General features: G+C 35.2%; 2 protein-coding genes, 1 long non-coding RNA gene and 1 pseudogene across 4 annotated transcripts; 2 read left to right on the top strand and 2 right to left on the bottom strand.

The window, feature by feature from the left end:
• The first annotated feature begins 2,931 nt into the window (after nucleotides 1-2,931).
• Nucleotides 2,932-6,639, top strand: LOC107942004 (wall-associated receptor kinase-like 14). The gene is made up of 3 exons (XM_016875640.2): nucleotides 2,932-3,869; nucleotides 4,890-4,967; nucleotides 5,115-6,639. Exons 1-3 carry the CDS (start codon nucleotides 3,161-3,163, stop codon nucleotides 6,398-6,400), a joined length of 2,073 nt encoding a protein of 690 aa, XP_016731129.1. The 5' UTR covers nucleotides 2,932-3,160; the 3' UTR covers nucleotides 6,401-6,639.
• A 1,809-nt stretch (nucleotides 6,640-8,448) lies between these two features.
• On the top strand, nucleotides 8,449-9,329 carry LOC107942001 (uncharacterized; annotated as a pseudogene).
• A 110-nt stretch (nucleotides 9,330-9,439) lies between these two features.
• LOC107942000 (octanoyltransferase LIP2p, chloroplastic) lies at nucleotides 9,440-11,594 on the bottom strand. The gene is made up of 4 exons (XM_016875638.2): nucleotides 11,232-11,594; nucleotides 10,873-11,137; nucleotides 10,589-10,739; nucleotides 9,440-10,021 (listed from the first exon to the last, which is right to left on the bottom strand). The coding sequence occupies exons 1-4, from the start codon at nucleotides 11,345-11,347 to the stop codon at nucleotides 9,693-9,695; spliced, it is 861 nt and encodes a 286-aa protein (XP_016731127.1). The 5' UTR covers nucleotides 11,348-11,594; the 3' UTR covers nucleotides 9,440-9,692.
• A 691-nt stretch (nucleotides 11,595-12,285) lies between these two features.
• Nucleotides 12,286-14,777, bottom strand: LOC121229448 (uncharacterized). 2 transcript variants are annotated; one of them, XR_005927195.1, is made up of 3 exons: nucleotides 14,157-14,777; nucleotides 12,967-13,886; nucleotides 12,286-12,643 (listed from the first exon to the last, which is right to left on the bottom strand). It is a non-coding gene; the product is annotated as an uncharacterized lncRNA (long non-coding RNA). The 2 variants fall into 2 exon arrangements; XR_005927196.1 differs by having other exon boundaries at nucleotides 12,286-12,637.
• Nucleotides 14,778-15,626: the final 849 nt, after the last annotated feature.

The raw sequence follows: 15,626 nt of genomic DNA, 5'->3' as shown, positions 1-15,626 counted from the left end.
ATACAAATGGTTCCAATATAAAACTAAAAAAAAAAACTTAAAACTGAAAATATCATTTTTATTTAATTATAATATATATTACAAACTTTATATGATTAAAAATATTTATAATTTTTGCAAATGTAATCATATTATATATATAAAAAAACTTTATATCACAAGTTTATGCTAGATTTCAATATGAGATATTGTCTTATTCTGTTTTTCTTGTGGTCGACTTGGGCGTGGATATAGTTTTTGTCCATCGAGGAAGATACTTGAAAATAATTCCATTAAAGATTTGGAGGGGAAAAAAACCCTAGAGTTTCCAAATTTGGTCCGATTGTTTCTGTGCAGGGCAAAGCCAGAAAAAATTTTTAGGGGCGGATGAAATTTTAATTTTTTATAGTTTATATCTTTATAACTTATAAAGGATTAAATCAAATTTTTATAATTTTAGGGAGGCCAAAGTGTAATTTTACCTTTACTAATTTAAAATTTTTAAAAAAAATTTAAGGGCCTAAAATAAAATTTTACATTTTAGGGGGGGTTAGGGCCCATGCCAGCCCCTTGGCTTCGCCTCTGTTTATGTGAAACCAAATTCTTCGAAGTATAATGATGAACAACATTATATGAGTCAACCAATTATATCAGCAGTCGCCAATGGACAGGTCAACTAGGAGCAATGAAGATTTTATGATGAAATGTTTGTGGCTTGGGGAGTCCATGAGCAGTGAGAAGACTTCAGCACATGCTGAAGAACTATAATCCCCATGTTGTCTTCTTTATAGAAACAAAATTAGATTCTACTAAAATGGAGGTAACTAGGAAAAAATGTGGGTTTTATTATGGGATAAATTTGAAGGTAAAAATTTATTATTTATTTTATAATTATGTTCTAAATTCATAAATTTTTCATAAATAATTATTTATCCAAACAATACAATTATAATAACTAACACTTTGAATTAATAATTAAAAGAAATCCAAAATTTTAAAATTTTTCATTGAAACATACCTTGATAAAACAAACTGATTCTTCTGCACATTTAAACTTTAGAAGATTGAAGTAATTATCAAGCAGCTAACAATCGAAAAAGGGATTGTGCATCATCCAAAGTTGAGTTTGAGCTCATCCATCCTCAATATAATAATAAAACCAAGAAGCAGCCATGGACCCAAATTGGATTGGATAATTTGTTATGTCGTTCAAAGGGAATGGTCCCACAAAAAAGCCAATCCAACCTTATGACTATAGCTAGTTGACAATGGGGAACCAACATGATTCTGTATTTTGACTTTTCTGTACCGTTTACGCTTTTATTATGTCATTCACATGTAAAAAACGACACAAACTACTACTTGTATAAATTTGCAAGATAACCCACTTTTTTTCATCTGCGTGTATTTGAAAATTAAAGAAAAAAAAAACTAAAACTATAGTACCCCAATTTGACTTTACATCATAATTAATGGCAGTGTTAAAATTAACATCAATCAACTAAGATTATCAAGAAGTGTTGGTAATAGTTTCACCGTCGCTTCTAATTTTGACGTTTATACGACCAAATGCATTTTATATGCAACGGGAAAGAGAGAAAAACACATTTTTACTTGATGATTTTAGAACATTATGGAGTATGCACTGTGGCAGACATGATTTGCATGCCGGTAACAAGCCGTAATAAAACGCTAATATTGCACTTCCCACCCCTCCCACTTATTTAGAAACGTATATTTTATAATTTTTCACAATTTGAAAAATTATATTTACATTTATGTTCAGATATTTGTAATAAATATTGAATATGAATTATTTTAAAAAGAATAAAGATTTTAAATGATTAAAATATTAAGAGTTAGTATTTGATAATCTGGTAGTGTATTTTTTTTATTTTATAAATAATTTTAAAAAAAATTATTTTCTATCTTTTTTAATATTATATTTTTATGAGACACTTGTTAAATATCCTCTTTCTTCTTCGCTTTGCATCGGATTAAACCACATGCTCCACCGCTTGTGCGGGCCCCCGTCAATTCCTTTGAGTTTCATTCTTGTGAACATACTCCTCAGGCGGGATACTTAACGCGTTAGCTACCAGCACTGCACGGGTCGATACGCACAGCGCCTAGTATCCAGTCAGTTTGATAATGATCGAGTGACATTGCTTCTTCGGTCCGAGCCGGGGAATCCCTTATATATGATGCAAAATGAATCTTGTTCTATTGTTGATTAGAGAAATCTCTATAAAAAATACAAATCGGAGTTTGAAGAAGGGGAAGGAGAAGGAGTACTCGACCCGCAACAGATAGAGGAGGATTTATTCAATCACATAGTTTGGGCTCCTAGGATATGACGCCCTTGGGGCTTTCTATTTGATTGTATCGAAAGGCCAAATGAATTGGGATTTTCCTATTGGGCCGGGTCATTTCGGGGCAAGCAGATCACTAGTAGATCCGTATAGGCAATCATATAAAGGGGATGATTTTAGATCGAAGCAATTTGATGAATTCCTTCTAACTTGTGAAAATTTGTGAAATCTAAATGCTGTATAAATATATTAATACTATAACCTATCAAAATTTAAGTTTAATACTTTAAATACTTTAGTTCTAATAAATGATCATAAAATAGAAGCCAAATTGGTAAATAAACCCAACGAGACTTTTTTTTTTAACAAATCACACACAATTAGTATAAATAAATTTCAGTAAGTACAACTCCGTTTCATACCTAAAATAGCTTTTGAAAAAGGTGAACACCGAACTTGATGTTCAACGAGGCAAAATTTCTAACCAGGCATCTCAGGGTCTCATTCCCCAGCTTCCTAGCCAAGTTAACCTTCAATGGATTCTGGTCAATCAAATGAATATATATTATTTAAAGTTTGGTTTATCTATAGAACTAGGATAATAAGACAAGATTAGTTGATCACTGTTCCATGTGTTCCTTTTGCAGTCAAACTGTTGATCATTGATGAAAAAAAAGAGATCACACCAAAGTTTCAGTCTCACAAGCAACTGCATTAAATTCCTTGTATTATTCAACCAGTCTTTCTTTCTAGGGTAAGCGCATGACCTCTGAGAAAAGAAAACAGAATTTCCTTTTGTTTTTCAATAAAACTCTGTTTGATCAATACGTTCTTTCTTTTGGTTTACAAGTTTCTTATCTGCAAAAAACATGATTCTCAAAGATTCCGTCTTTTTCTTCATGGCAATCTTTCTACTTTCATCAATCACAGCTCAATCATCCAAGTGTAATCGATCATGCGGTGACAAGTTTGTTCCTTTCCCATTTGGATTCTCTGCCGGCTGTCAAATCCCTCTAAACTGCAGCCCCAATAACCAACAGCTTATTGCTGATTTTCGGGTCCTAACGATAAACGCTGATCGTATAAAGATCAGTATTGAAGCCACTTGCAACCGTCCACTCCAAGTCTTTCACCGTCTATATGGCCTCAACTACGCCCCAACATCCCAGAACGCAATTCTATTGCAGAACTGCAGCTTGCCGAAGCCATGCATGATTCCAACTACCACGGTTTACACTCATTTTGAGGAGATTGCTTGTTCTCCTAATACCAACAATATAAGTTGTTATTCGGAGAACATAATTAATGGCTTCGTTGATTACGACAACGTAACTCGCACCAATTGCAAGTCCTTTTTATCGTCCATATCGGCTGAATCTTTCAATGAATCAGGCGTACTGGAGGTCCAGGTGGTTGAGCTAGGGTGGTGGCTCCAAGGACGGTGCTCAGATATTTGTTCTGAAAATGCAACTTGTGATGAAGTCATTCCGCCGTTCAACGGACAGCCAGGAGTCCGTTGCAGCTGCAAACATGGGTTCATTGGTGATGGATATCGTGCTGCCGCTGGTTGCCGGAAAGGTCAGTTCTTTTATTCCGAATTTCTTTGGAAGTTCTACTTTTAAATTTTTATTCAACTTGATTTTATTTATTTATTTTTCTTTGTTTTGATGCTGCATTCAAACACTGCAGTTAAAACCCACACCTTTGCCAATGCCAAAATAGAAGTCTTAGGAGAATAAGAATAATCAAATGATATCTTTCAGCAGTTTTTTTTTTAAACTCTTTTAGAAATACTTTGAAATGGTCTGACATTGTTGCAAAACGAAGCTCTAAACACGAAGAGTTGGCTAAAAGAACAAGATATTAGGAACAATGATCGTTTTGCTCGGTATATAGTTATGTTGCCAGTCGTCATTTTGTTGGAGGAAAGGCTAGTCCAAAACCTTACTGTTTGGCTCAAAAGGAACCAAGTTTTCTATCATCATATATCACGCTGATAACATAGAGAGATATAGACTCTTTTTTTCTCTTTTTTTTTTTATACGATGAAAAACCGCAAGATGCGGTAGTAAGAGAGTAACCTGAAATGGGTGGTTACACCTAACCCCGTTGAGGGACCCAATGGTAAACTTTTTAGTAATTTGACATATGGGCAGTTTATCGCCGAAGCTAGAAACAAGATTACAATGAAATTTATATTAGTAAAAAGCTAATTTTCCTATATATAATTCATTTACAAGCAAGGAAAAAACGATAGAGAAAGCAACGGCATTAGAATCCAATGGTATTAGGTAGCTCTTGGCTTCTGATGGTGCAAAGACGAGAGCTTATCTCTTTATGGTGAAAAAGGAAGTGATCAAGTATAACGGTCCATTTCATGCATTGACTGACTAGGCGAAATTTGTAAATTTAGAACAGAAAATGATCATTTAAAATTGATGGATAGCAAATAACATAAATTCTTAGTAAAATTGCGTATGATTTTGTTAATTAGAATGTCGCTATCTGTTTAAATTGTGTATTTTATGTAGGAACTGCAAACCTTTTTTTGTCTTATTGTTAGTTCTTATGTGTTTGTTGACATGTGAAACTAAACAGCATCTTCAAAGTGCAACCTTGCAAGATTCATTTCTGGAAAATGTAGAGGAACGACTAGAGTCGCTCTTATGGTTGGAGGTAATCATAATTTAACATCAAACATTCATATTTTATTGCCATATGGTATGACTGGATGACTTATCACGTTGCTCATACAATGAATAAAAACAATTGGAATTATGGGGTATCCCATGCAGCACTCATATTGGTATTCATATCTCTCAGGCATTGCAACAGGAGCTTTTTTGATGATCTGTGCAGTTCTGATATGCTGTTGTATGAAGAGGCAATCCAATTCAAAAGACAGACACAGCACGAAAAGCCTCTTATTGGAAGCTTCACATATCAGCATCCCCATTTATACATACAAAGAAATAGAGAAAGCTACAAATGGTTTCTCAGAGAAACAACGCCTTGGAACTGGGGCCTTTGGAACAGTGTATGCAGGGAAACTCCACAACAATTCATGGGTTGCTATTAAGAGGATCAAGCATGGAGACACTGATTGCATTGAACAAGTCGTGAATGAGATCAAGCTAATTTCATCTGTCAGCCACCAAAACTTAGTTCGCCTCTTGGGTTGCTCCGTAGAAAATGGTGAACAAATACTTGTGTATGAGTTTATGCCCAATGGTACGTTATGCCAGCATTTACAAAGAGAGAGGGGTGATGGACTTGCCTGGCCAGTTCGCCTTACCATTGCTGCTGAAACTTCACAAGCCATTGCTCATCTGCATTCTGCTATTGATCCCCCAATATACCACAGGGACATCAAATCAAGCAACATTCTTCTAGATTACAATTTCAGGTCCAAAGTAGCAGATTTTGGTCTTTCTAGACTTGGAATTACTGAAATATCACACATCTCAACAGCTCCTCAAGGAACCCCGGGATACCTTGATCCTCAGTACCATCAAAATTTCCATCTTTCGGACAAAAGCGATGTTTATAGTTTTGGGGTAGTTCTCATTGAGATCATAACAGCACAAAAGGTAGTGGACTTTTCTAGGCCTCATAATGAAGTTAATTTGGCTTCTGTTGCTACTGACAGAATCAGCAAAGGGCGTTTAGATGAGATCATAGATCCATTCCTAGAGCCAAACAGTGATTCTTGGACGTTATCTACAATCCACAAGGTGGCAGAGCTGGCTTTTAGATGCTTATCATTTCAGAGGGAGATGAGACCCACAATGATGGAAGTAGCAGTGGAATTGGAACAAATCAGGCTAAGTAGATGGGTTCCTGCAGAAGAAATCACTTGTGCAGCTTCATCAGAAGTATCACCTTGCTCCTCCTCATCCAATATAAGCGAGCAACCGCTGAGCATGTCAGTCAATAATAAAGATGGACTGGAAAATAAAGGCCTATTCATGTTTCAGATGACTAACGTTGGTTGCGTGAACTTGACCGGAAAATCGAAGGATAATTCTCCAGTGTTAATCCAGGACCTATGGTTGAGTGAACAAAGCTCACCTTCATCGAGCAGTTTGCTGAATAATGCAACCCATTAACCATAAGTCGGTCTTTCTTTGGATTTCAACTTCATCTCAGCCTGTTAATATATACTTAGTTCTATCAATTCGGTCAAAGTTTTGTCCCTATGCGTATAGTTTCTAATATTTCCTTCTCATTGTATATATGCCTGTAGAAACAGCCGAAAATGCTTCCATCATTGTCTTTTTCTCACTTTAATGTATCATAAAAATGTTGGTTGGGGGTGTGGATATAAGACCTGAGTGACAGATGAAAAGGCAGATGCTATTCACTAATTATCATCAATGACTTTATCATCCAATAGTAATAGCGTCATTTGTGCACCTCTCCGTGGAAACAATTTTGAATTATATACCACGACAGGGTACAAGGTCGAATCGGATTGTCATATGTAAGATAAACACCACCTTATTTTCTCGTCAAAAATAAGTTTATTTCTTCTATAATTAGCTTGACATGTATCCATGATTCCATTCCTCAAAGCCTTTGCCTTGTTTAAGTTAATATTGAAGGCCTGATAATTTGTTAGGCCTATATTGTTAAAATTAAATCCATAGAAAACTAATAAACTAATTGATGGGGCTTTTTGCCCGTGGAAAGGGTCCAACAGCTAACCAACTTTGCATCGGGTTGCTTTCTAATTGCCTAATAACTGAAAACCACCTCGTAGTTGTACCGACGGAGAACTTGAGGTTCAAGCGGTGACGGAAGACCAGCAACTTCAATCATCTTGCTATAACCATTAAAAAAAAAAGGAACTTCAAACCGTGTGCGTGGATTTCCTGTCCCAAAGTTCAAATTTTCAACTATCATCGACTCTTTATTCATTCCGTAAGTATATCTCTCCTAAAATTTGCTCAAGTTTGTTACTTTCTTGATGTTAAAATGTTCTTTCATTAAATTCAGGAATATCACTTTCATCTACATTTCTCAAATTCTGAAAGCTCCTGCAAGCGACATCGTTTTAAGAAATGAAAGTGTTGGGCTTGGAGATGCAACCAGAGGTGATCATGGTCTAGCCTCAACATAATTTTAGATTCATTTTCTACGTCCGGATTCGATCTAAAAAATGAGACTAAAATTTTATCTAAATCTAACTTGAATAAAATTACTAAAACTTGAGGTCAATACGGTTCGTCCATATTAATTTTTTTTATATTATTATTTTCATAGAAAAACAAATTTTAAAAAATATAATGCATTAAATACACTAAAAAATAAATAACATTAAGATAGGTGCAACTTAGCAAGCAAATGTCTTTAAAATAATAGAAAAATTAATAATAAAACGAAAGTTATACAATATTCAAACAATAATAATTAAATCTAATAGCAAAATTACAACAAAATAGTAGAAACAATAATAAATTTTCTTTTTACAAATTTGGGCTAAGCTTAAGCAAAAAAAAACTAACTTGAGGTTCGTCCCGTTTAGGAAACGGATATTATTTTTTTATTTAAATCCATTTTTCGAGTATATATTTTTATTCAAATTCTTTCACTTTTCAAATGGGCCTTCGGATTAAGTCAAATCACCCAACCAATGATTAGGTATAGATTTATGAAAGAGTACATCTTTCAGCTCTTTTTTGTTGGACTTTTGCATGTATTAACATATAATCTTCCTGCTTTATTTCAACAAATAGAACGTTTTCCTTTTTTAAAAAAATAATGCAGGGTATTTTATGTCTGAAGTAGAAAAGTTAAATGAGGAGTATAGATTGTGGAGATTGAGCACTTGGGGAATAGTGTATGCTTTTGGGTCTGATTAAAACTCTCAAACCATACTGGGACTTTGAGGGAGAACTCTGTTGTGGCTTTTAATACATTTTGTGGGGTCGAATCGTGTCATGGTAAATCGGGTTCAATTTCCTTTCACGGGCTAACTCACGAGCTAGTGGAAGAGAGCAAATTGATGTCAGCTTCTTTCCAAGAAGACAAAGGATCATTCCTCTGGGTTTTGGCACCTATTGCATTGATTTCTTCATTGATCCTTGCACAGTTTTTCTTTAGCTCTGCAATTGAGGCTTTCTTCAAGGACGACACACTCGTTGGTATTCTATTTCAACTTTATATTTTCCTTTTATACATTCTTTTCACAACTATTGAGTCAAAATACTATTAGTAGTACTGCGGTGTGTGTGGAAACAAAAACATGTAATTGTTTTGCATGGTTATAATATGCAGAAATTGTGTACTCTTTTTCCTTGGTCTTGGGGTGTTCCTTCTTGTGACTGATCATGTTCAAAGGCCTTATTTGCAATTCAGTGCCAAGAGGTGGTGTCTCATTACAGGACTCAGGGTTTACCTATCATCATCTTTCTTCGCAATGGGTTTCAAAGTTGTTGCTCCTTTACTTGCCGTCTTTTTAACTTGGCCAGCGCTTGGCTTCCAAGCCTTGGTTGCAGTGGCTCCTTTCCTTATAGGCTGTGCTGCTCAACATGCATTCAAGACGATTCTTGATAAGCATCAATCATCTTGTTGGCCCCTGATTCCTATCATTTTTTAGGTATTTGGTCTTTTTACAGGATTCATATTCATTCTAAAGACCAAATAAGATTATTGACAACTTTGCAGTCGATTTTACAGGTGTATAGATTGTATCAGTTGACCAGAGCTATTCAACTCATTCAGAACTTCACGTTCTGGATGAAAGACTCAGAGAACCCTGAGAATGTTCAAGCGAGGCGGTGCAACTGCTGGGATGGTAGTCACTTTCCAGGTCCTAGCTGTGGTTTGCCTTTGGTCGTTGATGACATTTCTCCAACGGCCTTTTCTTTCCAGACCGGTTGCAGAGAAATATTGATGATTGCAAGGGTGGTATATTATTGCTATCTATGGTTCTTTGTGGATTTTGACATTTGAATCTTCCAAGTATACTCCTTGGATATCCATGAAATTTCAGGGCCCAAGGCATGTTCGTCTGAAGTACATAAAAGGGGAAATTGAGGGTAGCATTTATTTTTGTTTATTTATTTTATCCTTTGTCATAGTTCAATAAAGAAGCAATCATTATTTATGACTGAAAAAGGCGAAAAGCTATTGAATCCTCGTCATAAACAATTCATTCTTTTCTTTTTCTTTATGGAATTTCAATCATATAAAACAAAAATAGAAATTTCTAGAATTATTCAATTCTATAATCTGCATATTTGGACATATAATGTTATAGGATAAGCAAATCTTACACGCTTCTGCTCTGAGAACTGAGAAGAGGTAACTTGTTCATGACTTGCAGGGTAAAGAAGCATTAATAAATATCTTGTTGTCATAAGGCAATTTACTCTTCTTTCAGGCTCTCCCATCTGCTTAATGGTCCTCTCTCCAAAATTCAGGCACAGTGATGGCCTTTTGATGGATTTCAAGATTGAAAACTTCAGAAAACTCCTTAATCAAGGACCTGTAGGAGATATCAATCAACTGGTAATCATCAGTAAACGGTTTAATTGCCTCAGCATATTGTCTAGATGACTGAAATTCTTGAAGCAACCCCTTTATGCTTCCGACTTGACGATGACGTAACCCACAGGGAACTATCCAGCTGAAGGGAGTTAGGTCTGTGGTGACATTAAGCGCCAACCCATGGTAGGTTATCCACTTGGATACCCTTATACCAATTGCAGCCAATTTCTGATTTCCTGTAGCAAAATTTTGAAAAGATCAAAGACAATCAAAGAGGCCAACCTTATTTTCTTCTAATGTAATTACATTAGAAAATGATATTGTACTATCGGTATAAGTGCTATTCCCGTAGACAATAGCGAAATCATCACCATGTGCAGGTCCAAGCTGCTAGACAACACAAACTGCACTGTCCGGGACTTGGTCCCCATGTGCCATGACCCTCCTCAATCGGTTATGAAAATAATCAAACCACAATGATTGCTCTATCTTTATTTGAAGGCCTAATATTAATGGGGTGAATCTATAAAACCTCTTTGTCCCCTTCAGTTATAGTTACCAGCAAAAGATATCTAATTCAATATAACAAAATAACCAAAAAAAGAGAGAGAGAATTAAGGAGCCATGTAGGCTAGCAGGGGATGCCTATTTCCTCTGCCTGCAATCCCCTACTGTAAATATTCAATTTCAAAGGGAACAAATTGTTAAAACATTGCTGACAAACTTAGAAAAACAGGTTTGCTTAGCCTTTCAATAAGTGGAAACAGATCAAGCATCAAAAGAAACAAGATAAGAAATCTTACCAACCCAAACACCCGTTAACCCTTCAATCCTAGAAGCTTTGATAGAAAATGTCGATGAAAGAACACGAATCACCACCTCCTCAAGTGTCCTAAGATACCAATGAAGATCCATCTTGTGATTCCGAAGATTAATAATAGGATACATAACCAGCTACATTTAAATACAGGTAGTATATAAAAAGAAGAAGAAGAAGGAGATAAGTTAGTCCAAAAAGAAAATCTCCACTGAAATCAAATTAATTTCACATTCTTATTTCTTATCCATCTACGTTTTGGAACTATACCTGTCCAGGCCCATGGTATGTAACTTCCCCGCCGCGTTCAGTTCGATAAACATCAAAAGGAGCTTCCTTTACGTCAAAATTCAAATAGTTTTCCGAGCTGCCAGTGCCCATTGTATAAACAGGGTTATGCTGAAGAACAATTAATGTATCTGGGCAATCCTCATGTTCTTGTAGCAATGATTTCTTCTGTTTAACGATCTGTTTCTGCCAAGACCATGCCTTTTCATATGGAATAAGCTCCTTGTGCAAATCAAAACACTCGCACCTATGGAATTTAAGTCTAAAAGCTTTGAGTTTTGGGGAAAGGGAATGAATGGAGTTTGTTTGTGAAAATGCCTGAGAAAGACGGAGGAACTTACGCCTTTGTTTTTGTTGGAATTACTAGGTTGAGTTGGTGAGGAGGATCCTTTTGTTGCTTTACGGTTGTGCATGTTGTTGGGATAGTTCTGAAACACAGATTCGTTGCGACAATCATATCTTATAATTATCTGTAATCAAGAATGATCGTAGAACATTGGAATTTTACTGAATTACTAATTCCTCACGGCGGGCGAAGAAACCGAAGTTCCAAAATTGATGCGCGAATGCAACTCGGCAATTTAGTTGGAGGATGTTAAGGTCAAGTCAGTCATTTCATTGGCTAATTTCTGGGCTATTTTGTCTTTTCAGGTGATACCATGTAAGCCCTAACTCCAAAGCCTCACTGACTATATATATATAAAGCTACCTGATGAGGATCACTGAATTTTTTTTTAAAATTAATGCAACCTTTAAGTTCTTCAATTAGCTGCTTGCTTCGGCTGCGTCTTATTTGCAGCGTTGTGATTAACTAGAGAAATCAATGCCTTCTTCTTCTTTTTTCTATCATTTTATTATTTCTTGTCATGATGAGAAACCAGCTACTCCCTTTTGCCACTTATTTTCTATAACTTCTGTTTCTAATTGCATATTTTGTTTGATTTCCAAGGAAATTTTTGTGAAATGAAATGAAAGATGAAGGCTGCAAAAGGAACCCTTTTTATTTAGAGTGGATGGAATTGCAGTGAAATAGCGGCGATGATGATTTCAAAACGACCTTTTATTTTCTTAGGCATGTCCTTATGATAGAGTCTCAAGCACTTCTGAGCCGCATCTTTCGTTGCAAGAAAAGGCTGTTTATCTAAAAAAAATTCAATACCCTGATTTTGCATGAAATGGCAATTTCGCTTCACCACGAATTCTGGGCACATGAACTGTTTTGACAATCACAGTTCCATCTTCTAAGCAGCTTTTTCTTTTCTTTTTTTTTCTTTTTTTGAGTTTTGGGCTAATGATCAACATTATGTTCATTTTGACGGTTGTGAAGGATAGATATTCTGCATACATTTAACAGTTGTCATTCCCCTTCTTCTGGGATAAAACAACAACGTTACCTTTTCGAGTGTTGAGAGGATATACGTCTACTTCAAAATAATGTCTTGTTTGAGAACTAAACACCCAGAAAAGTCTAGCAGCCCCATTGCAATAGAGTAACGAATTCGTGTGTTTGTTAGATGAACTTATTTATAAATATTTTACAGCCCAAATTCTACCGGGGCTAAAATAAAACCCTAAACCCATTTAAACCCAATTACAAAGCAAGGCCTAATTTCAGCCTAATTCTAGCCTAATACATTTATTAGAAAACAAAACAAAAAATGCTAAATTAACCTAAGCTGCTCCGCCTCTGCCCTCTGTCCCATCGCCCCATGCCAGTCGGCCACCTGCTCCACTGCCTTGTCACCCACTTTTACTTGCAAAATTAAATGAAGAAGATAAACAAAGCATGTAAAATGGCTTTAAAAAGTTAAGCTAAAAACATTTGTAACATTGAAGAATAAAAAAAAAAGCATTCGATTTCTTTTTAGGAGCAAAAAAAAAAAAATAGCAACTCTAACAATATCATAGCATGAGAATAGCACCAAATCAAGCAACCAAAACACTAATATCGTAATCAAAGGCCTAAGAAGATTTTAGTTTTTTATTTTAGTTTTATTTTCGAATCTACTTCCTCATATTTATATACGTATATAAAAAAATATCTAAAAATAAAAAAATATATGTAAAAAAGGGCACCTTTTTGGAGGTCCGGCAACCGCGCCGGGTGGTCGGCGACGGTGGTCCGGTGACCGAGACTCCACCGAAGGGGAAGGGCTTGAGAGGTTTGGGGAGAGAGATTTCAATTTTTTTTAAGGAATGTGGAAAATGAAATTTAAAAAAAAAAACTTTACTTTTATAGAGGACTAAAACGACATCATTTTGATCTGGGTCTTTAAACCCAAAAAGGTGTCGTTTCATGCCTGACCTACGCGACCCGACCTGCTCTAGTGGAAGATCCGCATGTTTTTTGATGGAAGGGCTAATTCCATTTTTAGTCCTTCCACTTTTTTATAGGTTTATAATTAAATCTTTCATTATTTTTTAATTTTACCCCAAAATTTTATTTTTATTTCATTTTGGTCCTCCCTTATGCTGCGCGTTTCAAAAGGAAGGGAATATTGCCCTTTTGGCCCCCCACTTCTTTCGTGCATTGCAATACGAACCTCCCCTTTTCATTTTATTTCAGATTGGCCCCGAAACTCCTATTTTAAAGCCCAATTTAGTCCCTTTTCATTATTTTTCTATTGTATTTTCAAATTAACTATTTTTATTATTATTTTCTATTATTCTATTTATCACTATTATTGTTTTATTGCTATTACTATTAACACAGTATATTATTTCTATTATTTTCTATTACTATTGTAATGGGCCAAAATTGCCCGGCCCAAGACCCATAAACAATAAACAAAAAAGAGACCAAAACAGTCCAATTTTTAAGCCCAAAATACAAAAAAAAATAGAAACCCAAACCCTAAACCCAAAACAAACCCCAACCCTAACCCTTTCTTGCGCCGTTCCAACAGGCCACACGCCTCCCTCGCGCGCCGGACGCCATCACCCCGCAACGTGCGCTACTCTATCACGCCACGTCAGAGTCGTGCTCGATCACGCACCTGTAAACAAGCAAGAAACAGTTGTAAAAAAGGCTATAAAAGCCTTCGAAAACATTTGTAAAAGGGGATCGATTTTTTTTACAAAAAAATACACAAGAGAAATAAAATACGAAATATAATACAAGATACACACAAAAATCAGTAGAAAAGCGACCAAGAATATTTCTAAGGTGATTATTTACTGCAATTTTGTTCTATTTTTTCTTTTTTTCTCTTTTTCCATTTAGATCCACAGCACATACGAAGGATCGGAGAGAGGAAGAGGCTTACCGTGCGTTGTGCTCACACCGTTGGAGGACCTTGCTTCGCCGGTTACAAGTAGGGGGGTTGAAGGCCTGGAAACTAGCCTTTCGGCTAGGAAACAAGGAGAGTGAGGGAATGGAGAAAATAATAAAAACACTTTTAGGGTTTTCTAAAAGCTTCTTAAATGTTTGAAAAAATATATATAAAATAAAGGTTTTTTTCTTAAATTTTGAAATAGCCATATTTTGGTGGGGTGGGGGGAGGGGAAGAAAGAAGCCTGCGTGGTGACCCAATTAATAGGCTGGGTCCGCGCATTTTTACCTTAAATGGGTAATTTGCGCCCCCAATCCTTCCCATTTGCGCTAGTTTTTAATTTGGCCCTATTTGAATCCTATTTGTTTTTTTAAATTACTCGTGGATGTTACGCATAAACTCATTTTAATCCACGCCTGAATGCTGCGTTTTGTGGGCTTGGGATATTTTCCCTATCGGTCCTTCCCCTTTGCACGCGTGCCTACTTTAGTCCCAGTTCATGATTTGTTATTTCTTGGCATTTTATGACTTGTACCCCATGTTTCGTTTTGATTATGATTAAATCCCAAGCCTTTTATAACTCCAATTATTTTCATTTTTTTTGTTGTGCTTATTAAACATTTTATTAGTTATCGCATTACTTCCATTATTATTATTTTGTTTTTGTTTACTATTTCACGTTTTTACATGCTTTTCAACATTGGATTGCTAATATATTATCATTATTAATATTATTCTTGCTATCATATATTATTGCTATTATCGTTACTATTAGATATTATTATCATTACTATTTTCGTTATTATTTTTATTACTATTTACATTATTATTACTATTTCTGTTATTATTATTTTAACTATTTTTTTACTATCATTTTTATATATGCTAAAGTGTTTCTTTAATATTACTATCATTTTTCGTTATTCTTATTGTTTTAAAAAACCTTTCATATGATGTGGTCTTAAAATTATGTATTGATATTTAATTAGGTCACCTTTATGTATTATTACATACACAGAATTTATATTAGCTTTATCTACATACATTATAAATCTCATGTTGTTTCATATTTGTATTCTCTTAAGAATTTACTTATATACCATCTGTTTCTTTTAAAAACCCTATTTTACCAGATTTTTAAGCACTCTCATCAATTAGTATTTTCTATATTTTATTTTTATTTTCATTCATTTTATAACCGCTCGCGTTTAAAAAAAAACCTCTCAACATAAGGAAATATTTCGTGTTTGGAAGTTTGAGAGATCGTGCCCAATCGTGTTGGGTTTTGATTTTTTTTCATTCTACTGAAATATGGAATACCCTTGTGAAATTTCATCCACCTTTTCTTAAATTAAAAAGAGGCAATATTTTGTGTTTGGGAGTTTGAGAGATCGTGCCCAATCGTGCTGGGTTTCGATTTTTCATTCGACAAAAGTTCAAAATATCCTTTTGAAATTTCATCTA

Source organism: Gossypium hirsutum, chromosome A05, assembly GCF_007990345.1.
Source record: "Gossypium hirsutum isolate 1008001.06 chromosome A05, Gossypium_hirsutum_v2.1, whole genome shotgun sequence".
NCBI classification, from domain to species: Eukaryota; Viridiplantae; Streptophyta; class Magnoliopsida; order Malvales; family Malvaceae; genus Gossypium; species Gossypium hirsutum.
Note: the sequence above shows the minus strand (reverse complement) of the source record. Positions and strands in the feature narration are given on the sequence as shown.

Coding starts and splice junctions, on each gene's coding strand:
- LOC107942000 (XM_016875638.2), bottom strand. CDS start 11,347: ATGATTGTCGCAACGAATCTGTGTTTCAGAACTATCCCAACAACATGC. Junction 11,138..11,231: donor ATTCCAACAAAAACAAAGGC/GTAAGTTCCTCC, acceptor TAAATTCCATAG/GTGCGAGTGTTTTGATTTGC. Junction 10,740..10,872: donor CATACCATGGGCCTGGACAG/GTATAGTTCCAA, acceptor ATTTAAATGTAG/CTGGTTATGTATCCTATTAT.
- LOC107942004 (XM_016875640.2), top strand. CDS start 3,161: ATGATTCTCAAAGATTCCGTCTTTTTCTTCATGGCAATCTTTCTACTT. Junction 3,870..4,889: donor TGCCGCTGGTTGCCGGAAAG/GTCAGTTCTTTT, acceptor GAAACTAAACAG/CATCTTCAAAGTGCAACCTT. Junction 4,968..5,114: donor AGTCGCTCTTATGGTTGGAG/GTAATCATAATT, acceptor CATATCTCTCAG/GCATTGCAACAGGAGCTTTT.